This window comes from Myotis myotis, unplaced genomic scaffold (assembly GCF_014108235.1).
Source record: "Myotis myotis isolate mMyoMyo1 unplaced genomic scaffold, mMyoMyo1.p scaffold_m19_p_3, whole genome shotgun sequence".
NCBI lineage: Eukaryota > Metazoa > Chordata > Mammalia > Chiroptera > Vespertilionidae > Myotis > Myotis myotis.
Genome location: NW_023416335.1, coordinates 179386505 through 179411769, shown reverse-complemented (window position 1 = coordinate 179411769; position 25265 = coordinate 179386505). Strand labels below are relative to the sequence as shown.

General features: G+C 39.4%; 1 protein-coding gene across 2 annotated transcripts in view; it reads right to left on the bottom strand.

Moving 5' to 3' along the window:
* The window catches only part of CFAP94 (cilia and flagella associated protein 94), a 56717-nt gene that overhangs the window by 18503 nt on the left and 12949 nt on the right, over window positions 1–25265 (bottom strand). For both annotated transcript variants that reach the window (XM_036299222.1, XM_036299223.1), the window contains 6 exons: window positions 22410–22511; window positions 21427–21564; window positions 17302–17448; window positions 14089–14192; window positions 11208–11523; window positions 894–969 (listed from right to left, as the gene is read on the bottom strand). In XM_036299222.1, the coding sequence (XP_036155115.1) occupies window positions 894–969; window positions 11208–11523; window positions 14089–14192; window positions 17302–17448; window positions 21427–21564; window positions 22410–22511 (883 nt within the window). The remainder of the gene's footprint in view (window positions 1–893; window positions 970–11207; window positions 11524–14088; window positions 14193–17301; window positions 17449–21426; window positions 21565–22409; window positions 22512–25265) is intronic.

Here is a 25265-nt window from a genome sequence, read left to right as displayed (position 1 = left end):
TGGACAAAAATTATACACCTATGGATGAGGACAGTGGGGGGGGTAAGGGCAGGGGGTGGGGTGGGAACTGGGTGGAGGGGAGCTATGGGGGGGGGAAGAGGAACAACTGTAATAATCTGAACAACAAAGGTTTATTTTAAAAAAAGAAAAAAAAAAACCTTACTATCTATCAATAACGATTTAAATAATGTTCCATTATTGGATGGAATTATAGTGCTACTAAAAAAGATAAGGTTACCAATGAGTTCTGACTTAGAATAATGTTAAATATTATTCATTTAAATAGCATCTGTATTGTGTTCTATATATATATATATATATATATATATATAGAGAGAGAGAGAGAGAGAGAGAGAGAGAGAGAGAGAGAGAGAGAGAGAGAGAGAATGTGATTTAGCATTACAAATACTGTTAGGTTGGAAAAAAAATATTTGTATGATATGATCCCATGATTTTATTAAAAATCAAGAGAGCCCTAGCTGGTTTGGATCAGTGGATAGAACATCAGCCTGTGGACTGAAGGGTCCTAGGTTCAATTCCAGTCAAGGGCACGTCTGGGGTTGCAGGCTCGATCCCCAGTAGGGGGCATACAGGAGGCAGCTGATCAATGATTCTCTCTCATCATTGATGTTTCTGTCTCTCTCTTCCTCTCCCTTCCATGCTGAATTCAATAAAACTATTTTTTTTTTAAATACAGAGAGAGAGAGAAAGAGAGAGGAGAGGAAGCAAGCACAAATAAAAAGAATTGTTAACATTGGTTAGTTCAGAAGAGGGATTGTGAAGAATTTTCACTTTAAATGTATTTCTGCAACATCTGGATTTACAATGACCCTGCCTTTCTTTTGTAAGCAGGAAAATCCCAATAAAGTTCAAAATGTAAGTTAGAAGAATACCTGTTGGAACTGTTTCATTTAATATTTTCATCTCCAGGCCTTGTTTTGTGCTTTCAGGTTCTTCCTCGACAGAACTCTAAAGAAAACAAAAGGACAGGTGGGTGTGATTGTCAGTGTCTTCTCCAGCCCAAATCCATTCTCCTCTGTTTCAGTCCCCACTGCAGACGCTTGTTACCTTAATTCTAAGTCTCCCAATTAACACTTGCTCTGGCATAAAAATGGACTTAAAAAAACAGCTTAAAAGCCAATCAAAATGAGAGCACATCTCCACAGAACTTCACGGAAGCAGGAGCCAGCTTGCTCAGATTCTCTGCTGAACACTGTCCTGTGAAAAACAGAGACACTAGGAAGCAATGTAAGCTATAAAAATAGTTTACATTTGCATTTAGGGTTTTGCCAAGTTATAGATTTTGCTTGATTTGGGCAATCAGCTGTCTGATAGAGTAATTCCAAAGCCTACTTTTGGGTAAGCCTGTCAAGGAAATGAAAGATGCTGTGTACCAAGTAAATAGAAAATCCCATTATACTCGAGGGTAGTAAAAGGAATATCCTATCTAATAAAAGAGAAACATGGTAATTAGCATATGTCCGCTACCCTTCCCATTGACTAATCAACGAGATATGCAAATTAACTGCCAGCCAAGATGGCGGCCGGCAGCCTGGCAGCTTGAAACTAACATGAGGCTTGCTTGCTTCAGTGACAGAGGAAACCAACGTTCCTCGCCTGCCTTGCCGGCCTCTGAGCTTGCAGTTTGAAACATAGTTACAAATATAGAAGCTAAACAAAACCCCAGAAACCTGCTTTCAGTGAGCCGAGATCTCAAAGCTGGAGTTGAGACAGTGTTTCGATTATAGAACACAAACAAACCAGATACCTGCTTTCAGCAGCAGAGGCCTCAGAGCTGGAGATAGAGCTAAAGCTGGCCCAGAATTAAAAAAAAGAAAAAAAGGAGCAGTTGGGAGCTTCAGTCACCTGCCAGCCGGAAAACAGCCCTCAGCCCCTCCCCCAGACTGGCCAGGCACCCCAGTGGGGACCCCCACCCTGAAAGGTGTGTGATCAGCTGCAAACAGCCATCATCCCCTCATTCAGGCTGGCCAGGCACCCCAGTGGGGACCCCCACCCTGATCCAGGACACCCTTCAGGGCAAACCAGCCGGCCCCCACCCATGCACCAGGCTTCTACCCTATATAGTAAAAGGGTAATATGCCTCCCAGCACCAGGATCAGTGGAGCCGCGAGGCCTCCCGGCATCGGGATCAGAGTGACAGGGGGCAGCGCCCAAACCCCCTGATCACCCTGCGGCTCTGTGTGTGACAGGGGGCGGGGCCACAACCTCCCTATCCGCCCTGCTCTGTTCGTGACAGGGGAAGGCGCCCAACCTCGCGATCAGGGGATTGGGGAGCTCCCCCGTATCAGGCACAGAGCAGGGCTGATCAGGAGGTTGGGCGCCTTCCCCTGTCACGAACAGAGCAGGGCCGATAGGGAGGTTGTGGCCCCGCCCCCTGTCACACACAGAGCCGCAGGGCGATCAGGGGGTTTGGGTGCTGCCCCATCACGCTGATCCTGGTGCTGGGAGGCCTCGCGGCTCTGCTGATCCCGGTGCTGGGAGGCATATTACCCTTTTACTATATAGGATAGAGGCCTGGTGCATGGGTGGGGCTGGCTGGTTTGTCCTGGAGGATGTCCTGGATCAGGGTGGGGGTCCCCACTGGGATGCCTGGCCAGCCTGGGTGAGGGGATGATGGCTGTTTGCAGCTGGTCACACACCCTTCAGGGTGGGGGTCCCCACTGGGGTGCCTGGCCAGCCTGGATGAGGGGATAATGGCTGTTTGCAGCTGGTCACATACCCTTGAAGGGGGGGGGTCCCCACTGGGGTGCCTGGCCAATCTGGGTGAGGGGCTGAGGGCTGTTTTCAAGCTGGCGGGTGACTGAAGCTCCCAACCGCTCCTTTTTTTCTATTTTTTTTTTTTTTTTTTTTAATTCTGGGCCAGCTTTAGCTCTGAGGCTCCAGCTCTTAGGCCTCCGCTGCTGAAAGCAGGTATCTGGTTTGTTTGGGTTCTATAATCAAAACAATGTATAACTCCAGCTCTGAGATCCTGGCTCGCTGAAAGCAGGTTTCTGGGGTTTTGTTTAGCTTCTATATTTGTTACAATGTTTCAAACTGCAGGCTCAGAGTCCGGCAAGGCAGGTAGGGAACGTTGGTTTCCTCCGTCACTGAAGCAAGCAAGCCTCATGTTAGTTTCAAGCTGCCAGGCTGCCGGCCACCATCTTGGCTGGCAGTTAATTTGCATATCTCCCTGATTAGCCAATGGGAAGGGTAGCGGTTGAATGCTAATTACCATTTTTCTCTTTTATTAGATAAGTACTAGAGGCCTGGTGCATACAAATTTGTGCACTCAGGGGGTCCCTCATCCTGGCCTGCACCCTCTTGCAGTCCAGGACCCCTGGGGGATGTCCACCTGCTGGCTCAGGCCCGCTCCCTGGGGGATCAGGCCTAAGCTGGCAGTCAGACATCCCTCTGGCAGCCTGGGAGCCCTCGGGGGATGTCAGACTGATGGCTTAGGCCTAAGCTGCAGTCAGACATCCTTAGCACTGCCGAGGAGCACACTGACCACCAGAGGGCAGCTCCTGCATTGATCATCTGACCCCTGGTGGTCAGTGTGCGTTATAGCAACTGATTGTTTACAATCATTCTGCCATTAGGGTTAATTTGCATATTACCCTTTTATTATATAGGATTTTAGGTTTCTAATAAATCTACTAAAAAATAAACATTTTTCTAAAAATTTTTGCCTGGAAATATTGACAGAATATGAAGCAGAAAAGGTAGCAAAAGTATAACTTTCCATCACACAAAGCTCAATAGATATAGGAATTGGCTTATGATGTGGAAGAGCTTCATGGAACAATAGCAAAGTATTTTTCACTGCAGTTTGATAAATGCGCAGATATTGTCACATGGAAATTCTTTTAGACTATATGCAATTTGAATTTGATGTGAAAATGTGACATGGATCATGAATAAGATCACTGGAAACAGAATAGAGATTCCAGATATAAACCTTAGGATCCACTTGGGAACTTAGCATATGGCATTTCAGATCAGTGGGGAAAAGCTTAGGTTGACATGGTGTTTTGAGATAGCTGGCTAAAATTTTAAATCAAAGAAATGTATATTCTTTCTCCCTACTTTACACTAAAATAAAGTCCAGATGGATAAAAGACTCACATGTAAAAACATAACTAAACTAATCAAAGGTGACAAAATTCATGCAAGGATCTGAAAAGATACTAGGTGACTGATATGAACAATTATGAATGGTGTAGGTGATCTCAATATTGCACATTGCAAAATGTCAGCAATGAACACCTTACAAATTTGATAGAATGTCTTGAATTTTATTCCATCAAAAGATCTATACAAAAGAATTTGCTGATCTGAAATCCAATTTTTTTTATCAGAAGATAATTTAAATTGTATCAGAGCTTCAGAATAAATTGTTTTAACTGGCTTTTGATAAGGAATTAAAGATGAATTTTGAAAATTTAGCATCACTGCTTCATTTTGAGTAACAGCTAAGAATTATTACCCTGAGTTTGCTGAAATCTCATTCAATCCTGTAGCTTGAATACCATCCATAGGCGAGGGGTTCCCAAATCTATGCTAGTGAGTTTCTGTAGGCCTCACTTACCCTGTATTGCTTAACTAGAAAAGTGCAGGATCTGCACAGGGACCTCAGCTGTGTCTGACTTCTCTCAGATCTCCAGGTTCACATTTGCTTGCCTGATTGACATTTCCATCTGTGTGTCCCAAACTTGCCACGACCAAAACAAAACTCTTTTTACACTGTTACTCACAACCAACTCAACCCATTCCTATCCATCTCAGTAAATTAAACCACCATCTGCTTTGTTTCCCAAAATAAAAACTCAGCCAGATTTTTTGCCTCCAAAACCAATCCCAAACATATCCATCTTTCCATGTCTTACTACCACCTTGGTCCAAGCCACCTTGACCTCTCATGCCTCCTAAGCACTAGATACTGTGCTTTCCCTCCGCGGGCCCCTCACAACTCGATCTCTGCGTAGCAGCCAGAATAACCTTTCATAAATCAGATCATGCCCCTCTTCTACTTACAACCCTCTAATGGCTTCCCATGCATTTACAATAAAATCTGAACTTGTTACTGTGGCCTGCATTCCCTGTTTCATTTGGCTTCTGCTTCCCTCTCTCACATCATCACATACCACTTCCTTACCCACCATCCATCCATCTGTCCACTGGCCTTTTTCCTGAGCTTCATTTCTGTCTTATGACCTTTACAGTAATTGTAGACTATAATATTTTTACCTAATTATCATAGAGCTTATCCTTTCTGGTCATTTGGGTCTCAGCTTAAATAATAACTCATCAAATGACAAATGCTGGCGAGGATGCGGAGAAAAAGGAACCCTTGCTCACTGCTGGTGGGAATGCAAACTGGTGCAGCCACTGTGGAGAACAGTATGGAGTTTCCTCAAAAAACTAAAAATGGAACTTCCATTTGACCCAGTGATCCCACTTCTAGGACTATATCCCAAGAAACCAGAAACACCAATCAGAAAGGATATATGCATCCCTATGTTCATAACAGCACAATTTACAATAGCTACGATTTGGAATCAGCCTAAGTGCCCATCAGCAGATGAATAAATTAAAAAACTTTGGCACATCTACACAATGGAATACTATGCAGCTGTAAAAAGGAAGGAACTCCTACCATTTGCAACAGCATGGATGGAGCTGGAGAACATTATGCTAAGTGAAATAAGCCAGTCAGAGAAAGATAAATATCACATGATCTCACTCATTTGTGGGTTATAATGAACATAAACCGATGAACAAAAATAGATGTAGAGACAGAGAAGCATCGATCAGATGCTCAAAACTCAGAGGGAAGGCAGGGGGTGGGGTGGGGGTAAGGGGGAAAGATCAGCCAAAGGACTTGTATGCATGCATATAAGCATAAGTGATGGATGTGGACAACAGGGGGGAGGGGAAGGGCAGGACTGGGGGGATGAGGGGACATTGGGGGGATAAGGACACATTTGTAATATCTTATTCAATAAAGAAAAAAAAAGAAAAAAATTATAACTCATCATACAAGTCCCCCTTAACCACCCAATCTAGTAACTCCCTATCGCATAAGCCTGTTTACTATAATTATGTGCACGTCAATTTATGACTCCCTGCTATTGTCCAGTTTTTCTTATTTGCCCTTGGTTTTTCCTGACTTGTCTTTACATCATGAGAGTAGAAATCTCATTCGTCCTTTCACCTCTCTCCCCTGAGGACCAGAGCAGTGCCTAGTATACAGAGCTAGGCATTTATTAAACCAAGTAAAAAGATACGAACAAGGTCCAGGAATAAGAACAAGATCCAGGGCATGAGCATGGAAATGGGTGGCTGAAGTGACTTTGTGGAAAGTGGGCGCTGCTGAGTGTTAATGCTAGGCTTTTCACCTGGGCTAGTCCCGGAGTTTTAATCTGTCCGTGATGATGCCAACAAGTCCCCAAATCTCTACAGCTATTTCCTGGCTCTACACTTTTCCCTCTGACCAGAACACCTGCCGCGCCTTCACATGGAAGCTCCTCCTTGCCTATCAGAAGACTTCGCTCTAATGCCACCTCAACAGAGAAGACTTCCCCTCTGTTCACTCCAGTTTTTCTTTTGGATACTTTTATCTTAACTCCCACACATAATCGCTCTCATTTCACATATCAGAACATATAATAACTGTTACTCCTCCACAAGATTGTTAGCTCATTAAAAACAATGATCATGTTGAATTCCTTATAGGAGGTACTTAGTAAATGCTTTCTCTCTATAAATACATGTTCATATTTTTATATATACATTTATGAATATACATTCATTAAATATATAATATATACTCATATTTATCGTAAATCTTGTATCTGTTTAACAGTATCTTAAAGGCAAGGACTTTTTTTTTTTAACTTGAACTTTAAAAAGTTCAAAGATCCACATACTATCAGGAATTCCCCTTAGGATCACTAAAATATTGCTGAAGTTGATTAAATTTTTTTAAAAAAATTTATCACAAATGTGGTATAAATTATGCTTTTCTAAAAGTTTGTAAAATCTATTTAATGGGAAGTCAGTATACCTACAATGTTACTGTGTTATTATTATTACACATTTAAATTAACTAAATTATGGTATTAAGAGCCCTCTAGTGGCAAAGTTCTTAATAGACCCATGGAAAAGAAAAGATAATTTGGACCATTTTCTAAATCTAAGAAGAGATTTATTTTTTAAACTTATAAAGTACTAAATATTTGTATTTGTGATTAGAAGTTGGCTATTTTTTTACCATAAATTCCTACCTTATTATACTAATAACTTGCAATCAGCCTCTGAATTCATTTAAAAGATATGAGAATTGTAATATTTAAATATGCTAACCTAAAATTATAACGGTAAATGGTTTACCCTTAAAAAAAAGATGCAAAAGTAGAGAAATCTCTTCCTCTAAAGCCAAAACATAGTAAGTGCACCTACTGATCTTTCAGGGAGCCCCCCAATTTACACAGACACTCAGAGAAACACATATACTAGTACAACACACACAGACAAGTTACATTTCATGAGTCACTATGCCAGTTTTTGAAATTTAGAATACATTTTTGCCACCCAAAGCAAACAGAGGTATGAATAACATTTTGGGTTATGATAGTCCCGATACTGCTGTGATTATAAAGGAACTCAAACCTAACCACCATCCATAACTACTGCTTCAAATTCACTGAGTTCCAAATGGAATGCAGGGAGCACACTGTTCCTGAGGCGGCTGGGGGGGTTGAAGGGGGCCAGGCAGATCACTACGGGGTGCAGGACTGCTGAGCAGAGGGTCCCAAGAATCTCCCGGGACAAGCTGGTAGATTCCCTGCACATGGCAGATATGGCTCTCGGGACACCCGACTGTAATTGAAAAGGTCTTAAATGTTTTCCAAAACACAGAGCAATGTTCATGCGGGTAGTGGCTGAACTTCTTGATATGGGTTCTTTTTTGCTGCTGTTGTCGCTGTATGATAATTTTTTTCCTTTTTAAAAATTCATTTATTTTTTAGTTTTTCACTTACAGTTGCCATTGGGTGACTGTTCTTATGCAAGTTGTTCACAACAGACTCAAGTCAGGGTCTACTTTTAATCATTTGACCATCCATTCATTCACTTATCCCTTTACTCATTCAATAAACATTTATTGGGCCCCTATCATGTACCAGGCCCTATGCTTACTGTAAGTCTGAAGCCTACCAAGATATTCTTGCCCTCAAAGTCATAATTTCATGTTTAAGGTAAGAAAGAATTAAACAGAATGACATGAGCATAGTAAAGAGGTATCTGGTTTAGTCTGAAAATAAGGGCAGAACTTTGTGGATGTAAAATTTAAGACTTGAGAGATGAGTAGAAGTTAGGGTGGAAGAAATGATCAGAGGTAGGGAACTTCACAGAATAGCAAGTGGGTGTCTTAGAGGCCTATCATGCTTTTTCCCCCTTGGAAACCAAAAATGAAAACACATTATTTTATTTTCTATTCGGAAAGTAATGTGTGTTCAGAAATTATTTACTGAAAATTAAAATAATGAAGAAGTGTAAATAGAATTTCTTTAATCACTGGTAAAATACCAACCTTCTATCTCCCTTCCTCTAATGACAAGGCATCCAGATTTTTTCTATACATTCACAAATAACTATTTTCCCCCTCACAAAAGCAGAATCCTATTGCAAATACAGTTTTATAACATGGAAATAATATCTTAAAAATACATCTTAGGTATCTTACTATAGAAAAGTATACAGGTTCTGATAAGCTATATGTGCAAATATATCAGTGAAAAGAAAAAAATAGTGTTTGCCATGTAAATACAATATCTCACATTATGTACTTTTTAATTATTATTTCCCAATTTAAAAAAATAATGTAAAATATTAATTATGATCAAGGAACTGGAGGGGAGATATTATCCAATATTTTTATCAGATCAAGACAAAACACTTTTAGATACTCTTTTCATATGATTTTGATACATTTTAAATTCATTCTTTGTTTTCATGAATTGCCAATCACAAACCCTGTCAAATTTAAAGTTAATGGATTGTGTGTGTGTTTGTTTACTGCATATTTAAATAATGTTAAGTCCAGGGCCCATTTACTCACTTTTACCCCCTTTCCCCCACCCCCATTTAGAAATCAGTATGTCACTTCTACTTACATCTTATCAACTATAGCAAATCACACAGTCACACTTAACTTCAAGAGGGCGAGGAATGCAATGGTCTTGTATGTCCCAGAAAGGGAAGAGAACTGGAAGTATTGTTGACCACTAGTAAAGCTAACATGCTGCCTAAGAGGTAAACTATTTTTTTAAAGCTATAGAATTGCTTAAAGCTGTGAAAAAGAAGGATCTCTTACCCTTTGAGACAGCATGGAGGGACCTGAAAAGTATTATGCTAAGTGAAATAAGCCAGTCAAAGAAAGACAAATACCATATGATCTCACTTATATGTGGAATCTAATGAACAAAACAGGCCCAGAGACATGGATGCATAGAACAGACTAATGAATCTCAGAATGAAGGAGGAAGAAGGGGCAGGAGAGATTAACCAAAGAACTTTTATGCATACTAGAGGCCCGATGCATGAAAATTTGTTCAAGAGTAGGCCTTTCTTCCCCCAGCTGCCGGCACCTGGGCTGCTTCCCTCCTTCAGCTGCCCACAGGCACCCGGGACCCAGGCTGGCTTCCCTCCAGCCCCAGCTTCGTCAGGAAGGACATCCAGAAGATGTCCAGTCTAATTAACATATTACCCTTTTATTATTATAGACTAGAAGACTGGTGCACAAAATTCATGCATGGTCCCTCTCCAATCTGGGACCCCTCAGGAGATGTCTGACTGCCGGTTTAGACTCTAAATCGGCAGTCGGACATCTCTCTCGCAATCTAGGACTGCTGGCTCCTAACTGCTTGCCTGCCTGCCTGCTGGCCTGATCCCTCTAACTGCTCTCCCCTGCTGGCCTGATCGCCTCTACCTCAGCCCCGTCACCATGGCTTTGTCTGGAAAGACGTCCAGAAGGTCATCCGGAAGATGTCTGGTCTGATTAGCATATTACCCTTTTATTAGTATAGATATGCATAACCCATAGACACAGATAAGAAAGAGGGCAAGGCCTGGGGTGGGGTAGTAGCTGGGTGGAGGGAGGTAATAGGGGGACATTTGTAATATTTTCACAATAAAGATAAATTTTTAAAAGAATATTTTTAAGTGACCAATTTTTAAAGAGCAAATCACTTATTTTCCCTAAAATATCAGCTATATACAGGTTTTTGGGTTTCCTCTCCTTATGCCTTTTTAATTTCTACAAGGTTGTAATCACATTCTAAATACTATTCTTTGTACTGACCATCATGTTATGTCCATTTTCTATATGCTATAGAATTTTTATAATTTGATATAATATTTAAAATGGAATTTTCAATTCACTATGTTCTTAATTCCTATTCTGATTTGAAACTTACATTCAATCTAATTCTTAACCCTTACCTGTGTTAAATAAACCAATATAGTTCATGTCTTAAGCACTTATAGGAAAACCTGCTCTTCCTGGTCCTCCCTAAAATGCAAACTGCTTATAGCCAAACAAAAGAGCTAAATTATAAACCATTTATTCTAACTTAATAAGTAAGTAGCTTAAGAAAGGAAAGCAGAAACTTAAAGGGATATTACTAAATTACTCAATATGTTATTATATCTAAAGATGTCAAGTTTTAAGAGGGGTACAATAGTTTTAAAAAACTAATTTTGACTTTATAATATTCGTTCTTACAAAACCAGAAGCTGAGGAAGTAACAGTAATATAAGCTAACCCCTCAGTTTGTGAAAGTATTTACTACAAAGTTCCATTTAATGGCAAGTTCCCTTAAGTGAGTTTGAAATATAACAAATACACAAAAAGTGAATTTGAAGTATAATAAACACAAAAAAATTAAATGGCTTCAAAGCTGTTCAGGAGTATCCCTAAACTAACTGAGCAGCTCCTATCTGGAACTTCAGGATGTTGAAGCAACAGGCTCAACTATGAACAGTGACCGGTAATAGAAAATACACACTCAAAATTAGGCCGCTGGCAAGAAGATGGATTTTGGACAATTTCTAGTTGTTTAGGGAAAAAAATCTTGAGAATGCTTCAGGGGAATCTAATAAACATTTATTACATAAAGAAAAAAATTATACATTTAAATGTGTCTTACTGAGTGTACTCCAACAGTATCATCATCTTGTTCTTCAGATTTTGTTTCTTCCTCCTGGACTAAGTTAGACTCATTTTCTGGTTGTTTATACTCTTCTTGGAGCTCTTCGTTGATTGCTGATTGTTCAGCACTAATTTCATCTTGGACAGAGGGAGATTCCAGGGGAATGTGATCGTTTAATACTATCGGAACAGGGCACAGTGGCGTGACATGATCATAGCGAGTATGTAGGAGTCGTAGAGCAATGTCACTTGATGCTAATATCTTTGGAATTTCAAATCCAATTTGCATTTCATTGCATCTGATACTTCTGTGCCTGTTAATAATTGATTGTAACAAAAAAAGATGAGGCTCAGGGAAACACTAGAACCATTGCAAATTTATACCTAAGCAGTATCTCTCCACTTTAATTTTGCCAGTTTTGAATCCCCACCCTGACTTGCTTTCTTTGCAGGGTTTGGACCCAGTTGCTAACGTTATATACCTCAAAACACACTCTTGGGATCCATAACCCAACTGTTTTCTCAATCATGGGCAGCTCCTCCTCTGTTTCCTCTATATGGCCATCTTCCTAACCATCCCTTAAATGTTGATATTACTCAGCTCTCTATCCCAGGCCCTCTGCTTCTCCTTCTACATAATATCCTTAGATATTACTTCTATGGCTTCAATGATCATTTAAATGATCAGTTTTTAACAGGAGTTCTATGTTTCCTCGGGATGAGTAGGGAGAAGAAACATCCTAACTGAACTTTCAGAGGTCCCAAAATGCCCTTATATATATAGGGTGCCCCCAAAACATGTATGTACACACTTTGAATAATTATAAAGGCAGTGTTTATTAAAATACATTTCATTTTCAAAATTGAGCTCTCAGCTGTTAAAATATAGATGCATTTTGGGGGACACCCTATATATGTGAGCATATAGAATAATTTAAAGTTCATAAGAGTTTATGACTCCCCAAAAGTTAAGAACTATTGATTTATATGCTAATGACTCCCCATAATCAATCTCAGATTTCTCTTAAGTCTTTCAGACAGTTGCACTTTTATATTTTATAGGTACTTCAAACTCAACAAGTCCCTCCCTACAACCCCCCTCACCATCACCATCAAAATAAAACAGAATGTTTTCTGCCTCCACTACTTGTTATCTTAGTAAAAGGACCCCTAATTCTCTTCTTAGACCTGGATAGTTAATAAAGGGCTATTCATTTTCCTTTTTTTTTTTTAAATATATTTTATTGATTTTTTACAGAGAAGAAGGGAGAGGGATAGAAAGTCAGAAACATCGATGAGAGAGATCGATCAGCTGCCTCCTGCACGCCCCCCAGTGGGGACGTGCCCGCAACCACGGTACATGCCCTTGACCGGAATCGAACCCGGGACCCTTGAGTCCGCAGGCCGACTCTCTATCCACTGAGCCAAACCGGTTCGGCAATTCATTTTCCTTTTACTCTTTTAAAATTATAAAGATTAATTCTCTTCACTCTTCAGTATATAACATATTTCATAATAAAAAAAGTTATATTGCTCATTGTCTCTAAGTTAGATGTAAACCACAGAGAACTTTGTAGCAAATGCAATGTGGAAAATCCTTTCTTGCTTCCTTTTACTAAATGTCAAAAATAAAATCCAGTTTCTTTCATTGTAATATGACTAATATTTTCAGGGCTGAGACCAGAACCTCCTAATTTTTACTCCGGTAATTCTTTCTTAAAACATACTGCCGTACTAATTCAACGAATTTGAAATATTTGAGATAAAGCAGCAACTGAGTGATCATGAATTTAGCATTACTACTATCATTCCTCAGGAAGCTATTACTTTGTTAAAAATAATTGGGAAAACATAAACAGCTAAAAATTCTATATAATAAAGAGGCAATATGCAAATTAACCCTCACACCCTCACAAGATGGCTGCCTACGACCAGGCTGGCAGGGGGGTTAGTGAGGGACGAACAAACGACTGAACAAGCAGGTTGCATGGGGCGACCCGGCCAGTGGGGGCGGAGGGGCACTTAGGAGTGACCAGGCCGGCAGGGAGGGGGTAGTTGGGGGAGACCTGAACTGGCAGCAGGGGGAAGTTAGGGGCGACCAGGCCAGCAGGGAGGGGGCAGTTAGGGGCGATTAGGCGGGCACACAGAGGCAGTAAGGGGCGATCAGGCCGGCACACAGAGGCAATAAGGGGTGATCAGGCCGGCGGCAGGGAGGGGGGGGGGGAGCAGTTAGGGACGACCCAGCAGGCAGGCAGGTGAGTGATTAGGAGCCAGGTCCAGGATTGTGAGAGGGATGAGGGATGTCTGACTGCTGGTTTAGGCCAGATCCCCAGCAGTCAGACATCCCCCAAGGGGTCTCAGATTGGAGAGGATGCAGGCTGGGCTGAGGGGCGCCCCCCCTTCCATGCACGAATTTCATGCACCAGGCCTCTAGTAAAACATATGAAAGTGTTCTTTTGTGGAATTATTTTTAACAGTTCACAAAAAAAAAAAAAAAATTTTAAGTTTGAGATTGCCATGTAGAAAGTACCTACCATGTCTACCTCAGGAGGTGAAGAGAAGGGGAAGACCTGATATTTATTCAGCTTATATTTGCATTAGACACAGTGCTATGACCTTTATATGCATTAATATTTAATCCTCAATCCGATCCTATTAAGTAATATAATCATCAGTGTACTGTTGACATACTAAAGCTCAACAAAGCTATGTAACTTGCCCAAGATAAAAGGCAGGTCTATGATTCAAAACCCCACATGGTTGATTTCTTAATATGGGTTTTTTTCCAAGGATGCCATGCTGTGATTCAACAGGCATATGCTGGCCACCATGATGTGACTCTAATGTCTTTCAGCCTCCTGCATCTCCTGTGGGAATACCTTGGATTCTTCTTGAGGTTTGCCCACACATACAGGGTAATATTTTCATCCTGAATGACTTTTTCCATATTTCCAGTGTCCAGATCTGCTAAAGTACTAGCTTGCTGTAAGAGAACAAGAAAACATAAAAGATCAGAGGCCTCATAGATTATACAACTTAGATAAGTTACTTCATCTTAAGTTTGGATTCCCTTCATTACTTGCAAGAGTTATTTGAGTAAAAATAAGGTTCAATCAAAATAGCAAACAACTGCTTTCAAAAACCTCAAAATGATACAAATCTATTTACTTAATTAAATATGCTTTCTCTTTTTCACTCAGTTTCTCCTTAGGTGTCTAAGGATTAAAGTTGCCCTACATACCCAGGTAGCATGTGTGGAGTACTATTCTGTTACCTTTTTCAATGTTAACCTTATCATGACTTTTCATTCTAACTATACACATGCTACTTTACCTGCACCTTATTAAAACATAATTATGCTACCGCATAAGGTTGCCTATTTCTGAATATATCAAGGTTAGAAACAAAATATCCAGTTTATAAAATCCAAATGAGTTATATATTTTACTAGTCCAATACTTGGTATCTAACATTAAACATACAACTTAAGAATGTTCTTAAGTATGTTTTAATAAAGACTAATATAGTTTGATGCCTACTGCTCTCTTAAAGGGCTTAAATAAGTTAATATGTATTTGGTTGCTATAAAGTAAAAACTTAAACGTATTGGGGATTGATTGCTTTTTTTAAAAGAGATAATCCCTTACCCCCACTTCTTTTTCCTGTGAAATTAACTTTTTGAAGTGTCCAGGATAATTGCCTTGTCTAAATGTTCCACATTGTGGATATTTTGGATTGTTTCCGCATGGTATTGTTTAACTTGCTCCTCTACCTCCTTATTTTTTGTGTATTGGAAGTTAGGTCTAGATAGGTTTAATTAGATTCAGATGAAACCACTTTTAGCAAGAAGGCATCATAGGTTTTGTTGTGTTCTTCAGGAAGTATATTATATCCTACTATTAATTATGCAGATTTCATCACTTGGTTAGGGTGGTAACTACCCACAACTCCATATTGCAAAGTACATTTTTCCCAATCAGTAAGGAGTAATCTGTGGTCTAATATTTGGCACTATGAGAATACCAGGTAATGTGTTCCTTAACAACTCAACTTTTCACTAACTGTTTAGGTAGCCATTGATGATCCTTATTAATTATTACATTAGGGATTGAAAAATGGTGGTTCTTCTAACTGACCATTTCTCCTACATTTATCAGATAGTATTCTTCTGTATATAACTGTTCTCCCCCACACCCCACCCCACTTCCCTCCTTTCTTTTGGAGCATCACTATAGACTCATGGATTTTCATTTATTCAGTGTGTTATAATCAATTTTAGTCATTATTCTTCCTGATATTCATATTGTCCCAAATTGAACTAGTGGGAGACTCTTTAAGCTAGTCATGTCCCTCTAGATATGACTCCATTTGACTTTGAGCATTTATTTGCTTTCTTGCACAAGAAAACTCAACCTCACCTACACTAATAAAAGAGAAACATGCAAATCGGTGTCACTCTGCTACACCCACCAGCCAATCAGGACGAGTATGCAAATTAATCCAACAAAGATGGTGGTTAATTTGCATATGCAGGCACGGAGCAAAGACTGAAGATGACTGAAGATGGCAGCGGCCACAGAGCTGGAGCCAGCAGGGTTGGGTCACTCCCGGTAACGGAGGAAGCCAATCTTCCTGCTGGCCCTGGCCTCCATTCAAGGAGGGCTGAGGGCCTGGGTCACTGGGGGCCAAGCCTCGCTGCTGCAGCCTGAGCGGAGAAGCCAAGCCTCGTTGCGGCTGCAGTGGAGAAGCCAAGCCTCGCTGCTCTGGCCGCAGCAGTGAGGCTTGGCTTCTCCACTGCAGCTGGACCAAAGGCCTGGGTCCCGGGTGCCGGAGGAAAACCGGGTGCTGGCAGCCAGGGGAAGGAAGGCCTATTGTGCAAATCTTCGTGCAACAGGCCACTAGTCTTTAAATAACAACCTTATCTTTCACTTTCCTTGCCACAGACCTGGAATTAGCCATTTACCCTAATTACCTGACTCTTTTATATGGAATAAAAATAGAGTTCATACTGATATATCTGTTTTATATATATTACAGTACTTTTTTTTGTCATTCCTCACCTGAGTACATTTTTTCCATTGATATTTTAGAGAGAGAGTGGAAGGGAGGGAGGAGAGGGAGAGTGTGAGACTTTGAAACACTGATGTGAGAGAGACAACAATTGGTTGCCTTCCACATTGGCTCCCAACCAGTGCCAGGATCTAACCTGCAACCCAGGTATGCGCTCTTGACTGGGAATCTAACCAGAGACACTTCCAACCACTGAGCCAAACCGGCCAGGGCAACATTACAGTATTTTTTTCTAATACTTTCTTTTACATACTGTATCACTTTTCTCTTACAATAAACATCTTGACTAATAATTATATTTCCTTACTTGCTTTTTCTTACAATATAAAATAGTTGCAAAGTTATAATATGAATATCATTGCTAACAATAAATTTAGTGAAGTTTAAGCCTTCTTTGGAGTTCTCTAAGGAATTAGAACATATGCTACCAAGACTATACTAAGGCTAGGACTGTTTTCTAGGCCAAAAGAAAAAGGGGCAGAATAGCCAAAAGCAATGTGACCTTAGATGGTTTTCTGACTTAAAAATATAAAACACAGCTATAGACGATATCCATGGGGCATTAGGGAAAATTTAAATATAAAACTGGATATTAGAAGATGTTATAGAATTTTTATGAATTTTCTTAGGTATAATAATGGTTTTATGGTTATTTGGATATTACCATCAGTGCTAAGTTATTCAGAAAAACATAGTGACTACAATAATTGTAATCCTGTACCAACTGATCTAGAGAAAATACCTAATATATAATGTCTTGTGAATTTATTTTTATAGTGATCCTAGTAAACGTTATCAAGTATAATAAAAGAAAACTAGATTTTAGCTATATTGATGTTTTATTTCTTTAAAAATAAAATATTTACAGTTGTTAAAAGTGGATAAATACATGTGCCTTAAATTATTCCACTGCCTTTTCTGAAATTAAAAAATTAAAAATACTGGATTTTTAATTATATAGCATACCCTTATTTTAGCCCTTATAGAAGTTAATCCTAACATCTGAGCAAATGCGCACTCACCCTGAGCAGCAGCTCCGTGGCGATGTTGAACTTAAGGTGGAGGAGCTCCCGCAGCTCCACAATGGAGCCCTGGTACTGCATGATGCTTTTCTCTTGCAAGTCATGAGATGGTGTTTCCAATAAAATTAATTTCAACCTATCAATTAACTATAAAGCAAAAAGTAAAAACTGTGAGGTAAAAATGTGCTATAAAAGTAAATCAATTCTGACAAACAAAGAAAAGGTGAAAAGGGGGATATTCTAATATTTTTGAATCGAAGAACAGATCTTATTGTCAGTAAAATAAATAGAGGAAATAATGTTTATATTCTTTAAGAGCACAGAAAAACACAGTGATTTCCTCCCAGAACTCCACGCTAAGACTTCTCAAGCAGGAGTAACAACAGATCGTTCGCTACCTAAGGCTGGGGCACAATAGGAACCGCACCAACGTGAGAACAACGAGAAGGAGGAGGAAAATCACCAGCGGTTACTGGATGTTTACCAGGTGCCAGGAACTAGTCTAAACGCTGTGTGTGTTCTAATTCACTGGATCCTCTTCCTAACTCTGTGACGCGGGTCCTGTTATGGTGCCCACTTTATAGATGAGAAAACTCGGGATCGTCCGGCTCCGCCCGTAAGAAGCTCGGGGGACACCGCTCTGTCCCAGCAAGTAAAGAGCTGAGCAGACTGGAAAGTCAGCAACTCTTCTTTGATCCATAACTGGGGGGTGACACAGGGCAAGTCCCTGCCCCCCACGATTGGAGAGACTCCCAGGTGAATACAGGGACCGGACTGAGCAGGAACCTGGGCCGGAACCAGGGCCCTGAGCTGTAAGAAACGAGCTGCTGGAGGCTCAGCGCGGAGGACAGGGTCGAGGGAGGCGGGAGCCCACGGCACTGTGGCATGGACCCGCAGGAGCTCCACCATTCCCCACAGTAAACGCAGGAGAAACATCCCCTCGTGCTCAGGCACTGGGAGGGGAAAGGGAACCGTTGTGAAAGGCGCCGGGACATCCTGTTCTCCTTCACGAGGCCTGAGCTCCGGAAACTAATTAACCAGACCCTGACCCGCTGGAGTTTTATCAGACCTGCCTCACCTGGGGGACCCGCTGGAGTTTTATCAGACCTGCCTCACCTGGGGGACAGGAAAGAGCCGACCCCAGCTGGCTGCAGTCACCCCTCCACCTGAAGGAGGTACGATAAATTAAAGACACGTGTGCAGTTCCTGCCCCCGGGGGCACAGGGCTGCTAGGACTGAGGCCCATCACAGGACTAGAGAACGCTTCCCCTCCCTGCCCTCCCTCACCACCGCCTTACTCAACACCTGTTTACAGCAGTTCCTTTACCCACCACATCAGGTCCTGCTCTCAAGAAAGGATGAGTAGGCATACCAAAAGGCAAAAACAAAACACACACACAAAAACCCACACAATTTGAAGAGACAGAGCATTCGAACTAGACATGGCAGGGATGTTGGAGTGATCAGACCGGGAATCTAAAACAACTGTGTTGAACATAATAGGCTAAGGACTCTGTGGATAAAGAAGTCACCATGCAAGAATAGGTGGATAACATTAGCAGAGAGATGGAAATCCTAAGAACGAACCAAAAAGAGATCCTAGAGATCAGAAACACTGGAGCAGAACTGAAGAATGCTTTTGGTGGGCTCGCTGGCAGACTACACGCAGCTGAAGAAAGAATCTCTGAGTTGGAGGACATATCAATAGAACGGAAAACCAAAAGCAAAGGATAGAAGACTGGAAGAAAAACAGAACAGAATATCCCAGGACGGAGAGACAATGACTAAGAGCAGTCCCCACATAATGGGAATACCAAAAGGAGAAAAAAGAGAGGAAGGGACAGAAGAAATATTTGAAATAATAATGACTAAGAATTTCTCCAAATTGATGTCAGAGGTCAAACCACAGTTCCACAAAGCTCAAAGAACATCAAGCAGGATAAATGCCCTCCCCCCCCCCCCGCCAAATTATACTTAAACATATCATTTTCAAACTATAGAAAACAAAAGATAAATTTAAAAATCCTGATGGAAACCAATAGGAAAAACGTCTTACCTTTAGAGGAGCAAATAGTTACAACCAACTGCTCATAAACCACACAAGCGAGGAAAGGGTGGCAAGATATTTAAAGTAATGGGAGAAACTGAGGCACAGCATGATAAAGGAACAACTAGTAAGTGGCAGAATTTAGCTCTGAACACTGACACAGATGATAAATAGAAAACTTCTAAATTAGGAGAGGCCACATGACAGTGTAGAGTAGTATGGACTCAAACCAGACAGTGGGTTTCAGCTCTAGCCACCTCTTACTACCAGTGTGATCCTGGGCAAGTTCTTTAACATCTCTCTGCCTCAACTTCATCTGTAAAATGGGAATGATGGTGCCTTCCTCACAGGGTTATGATGAAAATTCAGCAAGTTACTCTTTCCAAAGCCTGGCATAGTAAGCGTTATCTCAGAGTTTGTCAAAGAAATAATTTGATAACTTGGAACTTGATGTTTACCATGGGTTCTCTGCTACCCAGTCCTTTCTGTTGCTCTTGTGCCTTCCTGCTTTAGTTTCCTATTGCTGTGATTTCTCTCTTCTGCTGTCTCCTTTCACTTACCCTTTTCTCATCTTCCCTACTAGTCATTACTTGTACTTCCCACATTTTTTTTTTAATATATTTTATTGATTTTTTACAGAGTGGAAGGGAGAGAGAGATAGAGAGTTAGAAACATCGATGAGAGAGAAACATCGATCAGCTGCCTCCTGCACATCTCCTACTTGGGATATGCCCGCAACCCAGGTACATGCCCTTGACCGGAATCGAACCTGGGACCTTTCAGTCTGCAGGCCGACGCTCTATCCACTGAGCCAAACCGGTTTCGGCTACTTCCCACATTTGTAACAGCAAGATACCACTTCTCGCTCCTCACTAGCGAACTCCAGTGCTACCTCCCACAGCCTCCCTGCTAATGGCAGAGCACCAAGACTCCTGGCTCAGTATCATACCATGGCAGCCTCTCTGGTAGAGAGCACATGCAATGGCAAGAACACTGTATGATGAATCCATTGGTGTGAAATACCTCACAGTGTGTGGGAGGCTCTACCCAGCAAAGCTATCATTTGGATTTGAAGATCAAATAAAGAGCTTCACAGAGAAGAAAAAACTAAAGGAGCTCACCACCACCAAACCAGTACTACATGAAATGTTGAAGGGTCTTCTTTAAGAAGAAGAAGAAAAAAATATATAAAAAATATGAACAACAAAATGGCAATAAATATATATCTATCAACAATTGAATCTAAAAATCAAAATAAATGAAGGAATCTAATGAACACAACACACGGATGAATAAAATAGAAGTAGAGGCATGGAAACATGGAACACACTGATGAATCCCAGAGAGAAGAGGTAGGAGGGTTAGGAAGAGATTAACTAAAGAATTTATATGCATATATGCATTACCTGTGGACACAGACAATAGGGTGGTGAAGGCCTGGGTGGGCAGGATCTGGGTGGAGGAGGACAATAAGGGGAAAAGTGGGGGGACATATGTAATACTCTCAACAATAAAGATTAAAGGAAATACAACAAAAAGAAGGGGAAAACTTTTAAAAAATAAAAATAAATGAAAAATGTTTTCTAGCATTTTTAAGCCTATTGTAAAGTGGTAATTCTCCAGGCTGGTCTGTCCATCCTGTTTGCAGAAATAGAAGACAGGATTTCTAATCATCTTTACACTTTCCCTGCCTGAATGAGTAGGTGCCTGGCACAGAGTTAACAATAAAAACGTGTGTACTGCATCACTGAATAGTGAATAATGCCCGCTGATAATAAAAGTATGCACTTTCCCCCTAAATTATTTACATAAATAGAAGCAACTTAATTTTTCACTTGAATTAGATACACATTACAATTAATACTTCACATTTATGTTATGTTGACCTCACCTTAGGCATCAAGAGGATTTTAGGAGTTTAAAAAAAAAAAAAAAAAGGTTAGCAAATATTTTTCTCCATAGCCAAGGAAGCAACAGTGTTATTAATTGGCAACTATCATCTTTATTTAATTTCTATTTTTGGAATTATTTTGTAACTTAAGTAATTTAAAATTATAGAATAATACTCAAGTACTTACATATAGCACTAGTTTACTCTTTGCAATTACGTCCTCAAATGTCTCATTTTTTTCCTCTTTCCATAAGCTAATGAAAGTGTTAATTTCCTGGGCTACTGAGGGGTCAGGACACCCATCACATTGAATGTAGTGCATCCACTGTAGAGTAAAAATATTTGAAGGTTCACACTGATGCAATTCAAAGAGTAAATTATGTTTAAGTAAGAGTAAATTCTTGTTTAAGTATGAGCTCTCATAACCTAGTTTTCCCAATTTAGGCTAAAGATATATTACGACTTTAACCAGTTACTTGATTTATCTCTAAAATAACCAAATTCCTCTTCAGAAAAATAATTTTCAAGCATTCAAATAAATACATATTTATTGTCATTTTAATTTTAAAACAATATATGGGCTGGCTTTGTTTTTGCTTTCCTCTCTAATCCTAGAGCTCCTATATTTACAAAACCCAACACTTGGGCTAATTTCTACTTCTTAAATGATTACTAACTGTTCGTTTCCATTATCATTTTAGTATGAACCCTTCCAGTCATTTTGTAATCTATGCAAATTCTACATTTGTAACCATATTGTACTTAAAATATTTTGCTTAAAATTATACCATAATCATATTTTGTCATACTATTACAGTTTTTCCTTTTTCTTCTGATAATCACCTATATTGTTTCTAAAGTTAATGCCGTTTTGAGCAACGCTAGATTGCCTCAAATCCAGTTTTTATATTTTAATTTAGGATAATTTCCTCAGTAAAGATTCCAAAAATTAAATCAGTCAAAGGATGTAAATGTTTCAAGGACCTTATTATTGACAAATAGTTGTCTGCAAAGCTATATGAGTTTACTTCGCTATAATCAATCTGTCATATTAGAAATTTTTTTATAGACAAATTTAGAATTTCTTAAGACTAAAAAAGATATCAGACTATAACTCCCTCTTGTGGTACAAAAGTATTATCTCAAAAAAATAATAACAATAAGTCTTACCTGAGAATACAATCTATGTTCTCGTTTCATTTTCTCTGCTTCAGAAAAACATTTCTCTAATAAATAAAGTTCTTCGAGTTCTTCATTTTTCCTTCCTAGATCCTGTTGCATGGGAATACATAGATTTTTAATTTCAGCTTTGTGTTTCATAAGTAGCATAAAATTTACTTGGCAAAGCATTTTGTTTCAGAACAAATATTATAATTAGCTTGAATGTAACTGATATTTCTAAAAGGTTTCATCTGAAACAGTGGTTTGCAAAGTGTGGTCTGCAGACTCCTGGTGTATCTCAAGGCTCTTTTGGGAGGTGGGAGGTCAAATACCTTTTCACAATAATACTGAGACTTTATCTGCCTTCCTCACAGTGTACACATTTGCACTGATAGTGCAAAATGGTATGAAACTGCAGATGACTTAGCGTAAATCAAGGCACAAATTGTACTAGTGGCCATATTCTTCAGGGGGGATGGATATTAAACTGCCAGTTTCATGTGAGATTGACCAGATGAAAAAGTGATTATTAATTTTATCCAATTTCAGCCTTTAAGTGTATGTCTTTTTAATATTTTGTGTGATAAAATGGGATGTAAGCATAAAGTATGTCTGCTGCATATCAACAGACAATACCATCTTGAGGAATAAATTCTTGTGTACTTATTTGATTATTATGGCAGACATTCTCTCAAAAATGAATGAATTGAGCATGTCACTTCCAGGAGATAATTTAAAGCATTTGTTGCCAATTCAAGCTTTCAAATAAATTTCAAATTTTAGAAAATTGGTATCTACCACTGTGAGAGTTTTGAAATCCTTAAGAACTTTTTCTGATTTGATTAGAAATTATATTAATGTTTGTAGTTTTTAAATTTAATTAATTTTAATCCTCATCTACAATCAAGATATGTGCCCTTAATAAGGAATTGAACCTACTACCCTTCAGTCCAAGGGCTGACACTCTAACCACTGAGTAAATCGGCCAAGGCATGCTTGTGGTTTTTTCTTTTTTTTTGCAGTGAATAATAAAATGTGTCATATTTCTCCTGGCTGGGTGGCTCAGCTGGTTGGAGCATTATCTTGTACATTAAACGGCTGCACGTTCCACCCCAGTGTTGGGGTGCGAATGGGAGATAACTGACTTATGTTTCTCTCTCTCCATGCCCCCCCTCTCCCACTCTCCTTTCTCTCTCAAATCAATCAACATAGGCTCAGGTGAGAATTTAAAAAATAGTAATAATAAAATAAATAAAAATGTATCCACATTTGCAAGCAAATAATTCAGTGAACCAAACTTTTCCAAGCAACCAACTGCAAAATCATGCATGAATACAAGATTTATTCACAGTGTAAAATAGATCGATGTTTCAGTGTAATAGAGTATAAAAAGTCCATTGATATGGTTTTAGATTTCACATTAAGAACTACCACTTATTGATTTTTGGTACAGTAATAAAGAAAAATATGCACAATTATTTGAAAGTCTAATGCAATATTCCTCCTTTTTTTTCAACTACATATCTGTGTGAGGCTGGATTTTCTTCATATATTTCTGTAAAAAATACACATTGTAACAGAATATTGAAGTAGATATGAGAATCCAGTTGTCCTCTGTTAAGTCAGACATTAAAGAGATTTTAAAAACATAACCAATGCCACTCATTTTCCTAATTAAAAAAAAATATATATAATGTGTGGTGATGGATGTTAACTAGACCTATTGTGGTGATTATTTCACAACATATACAATTATTAAATCATGCTACACACCTGAAACTAATATAATGTTTTATGTTAATTATAACTAAGTAATATATATTATGTACAAATAATTATATATAGTTGTTTCCTTAAAATGTTAATGTGTATTAATTTTTATTAATGTTTCTTTTTAACAATGTTTAAGTCTATTAATATAATGTTTTTAAATTTTTTAGTTACTTATTTTTTGTCATTAATCCTTACCTGAGGATATTTTTCCTTTGATTTTTTAGAGAGAGTGGGAGGGAGGGAGAAACATTGATGTGAGAGAGACACATCGATTGGCTGCCTCCCACACATGCCCCAACCAGGGCCAAGGATGGAGCCTGAAACCGAGGTACGTGTGCCCTTGACCTGAATCAAACCAGAGACCCTTCAGTCCAAGCACTGGCGCTCTAACCATCGAGCAACTGGCTAGGGCGCTCAGTTTTTTTGTTTGTTTGTTTGTTTGTTTTTAAGTATATTTTATTGATTTTTTACAGAGAGGAAGGGAGAGGGATAGAGAGTTAGAAACATCGATGAGAGAGAAACATCGATCAGCTGCCTCCTGTACCCCTGCTACTGGAGATGTGTCTGCAACCAAGGTACATGCCCTTGACCAGAATCGAACCTGGGACCCTTCAGTCCGCAGGCCGACGCTCTATCCAGTGAGGCAAACCAGCTAGGGTAGGGCGCTCAGTTTTAATTTCTACTATGGTAAATGTTGATAGATATAACTCATATTAAAAAAGCTCCTTGTGGGTCTTCAATTTTTAAGAGTAACGAGGTTGTTTTTTTCCTGAGATCAAAATACTTCAGAACTTCTGATCTGAAAAATTCTGGTGAAAAAGAGAAGTGAAACTAAAAAAGAAGAGGTAGAATTTGAATTTTTTTTTTTTGGTCCCTGTTTAATTATCTATAAAACAGATTGAGAATAATAACAATATTTACAAGCAAGGGCTCAGATACAAGAGTACTTATGTCTAGGTCTGGCTTTGACTTAGCTTGATTTCTCAATTTCTTTAACTGTGAAATGTGGATGACATGTCATTAATCTTATGGTAGAATTAAGTGAGTTAAGTCAGTTCAGATAGGCTTAAATGTTACTGGTAGCTTCTGGAG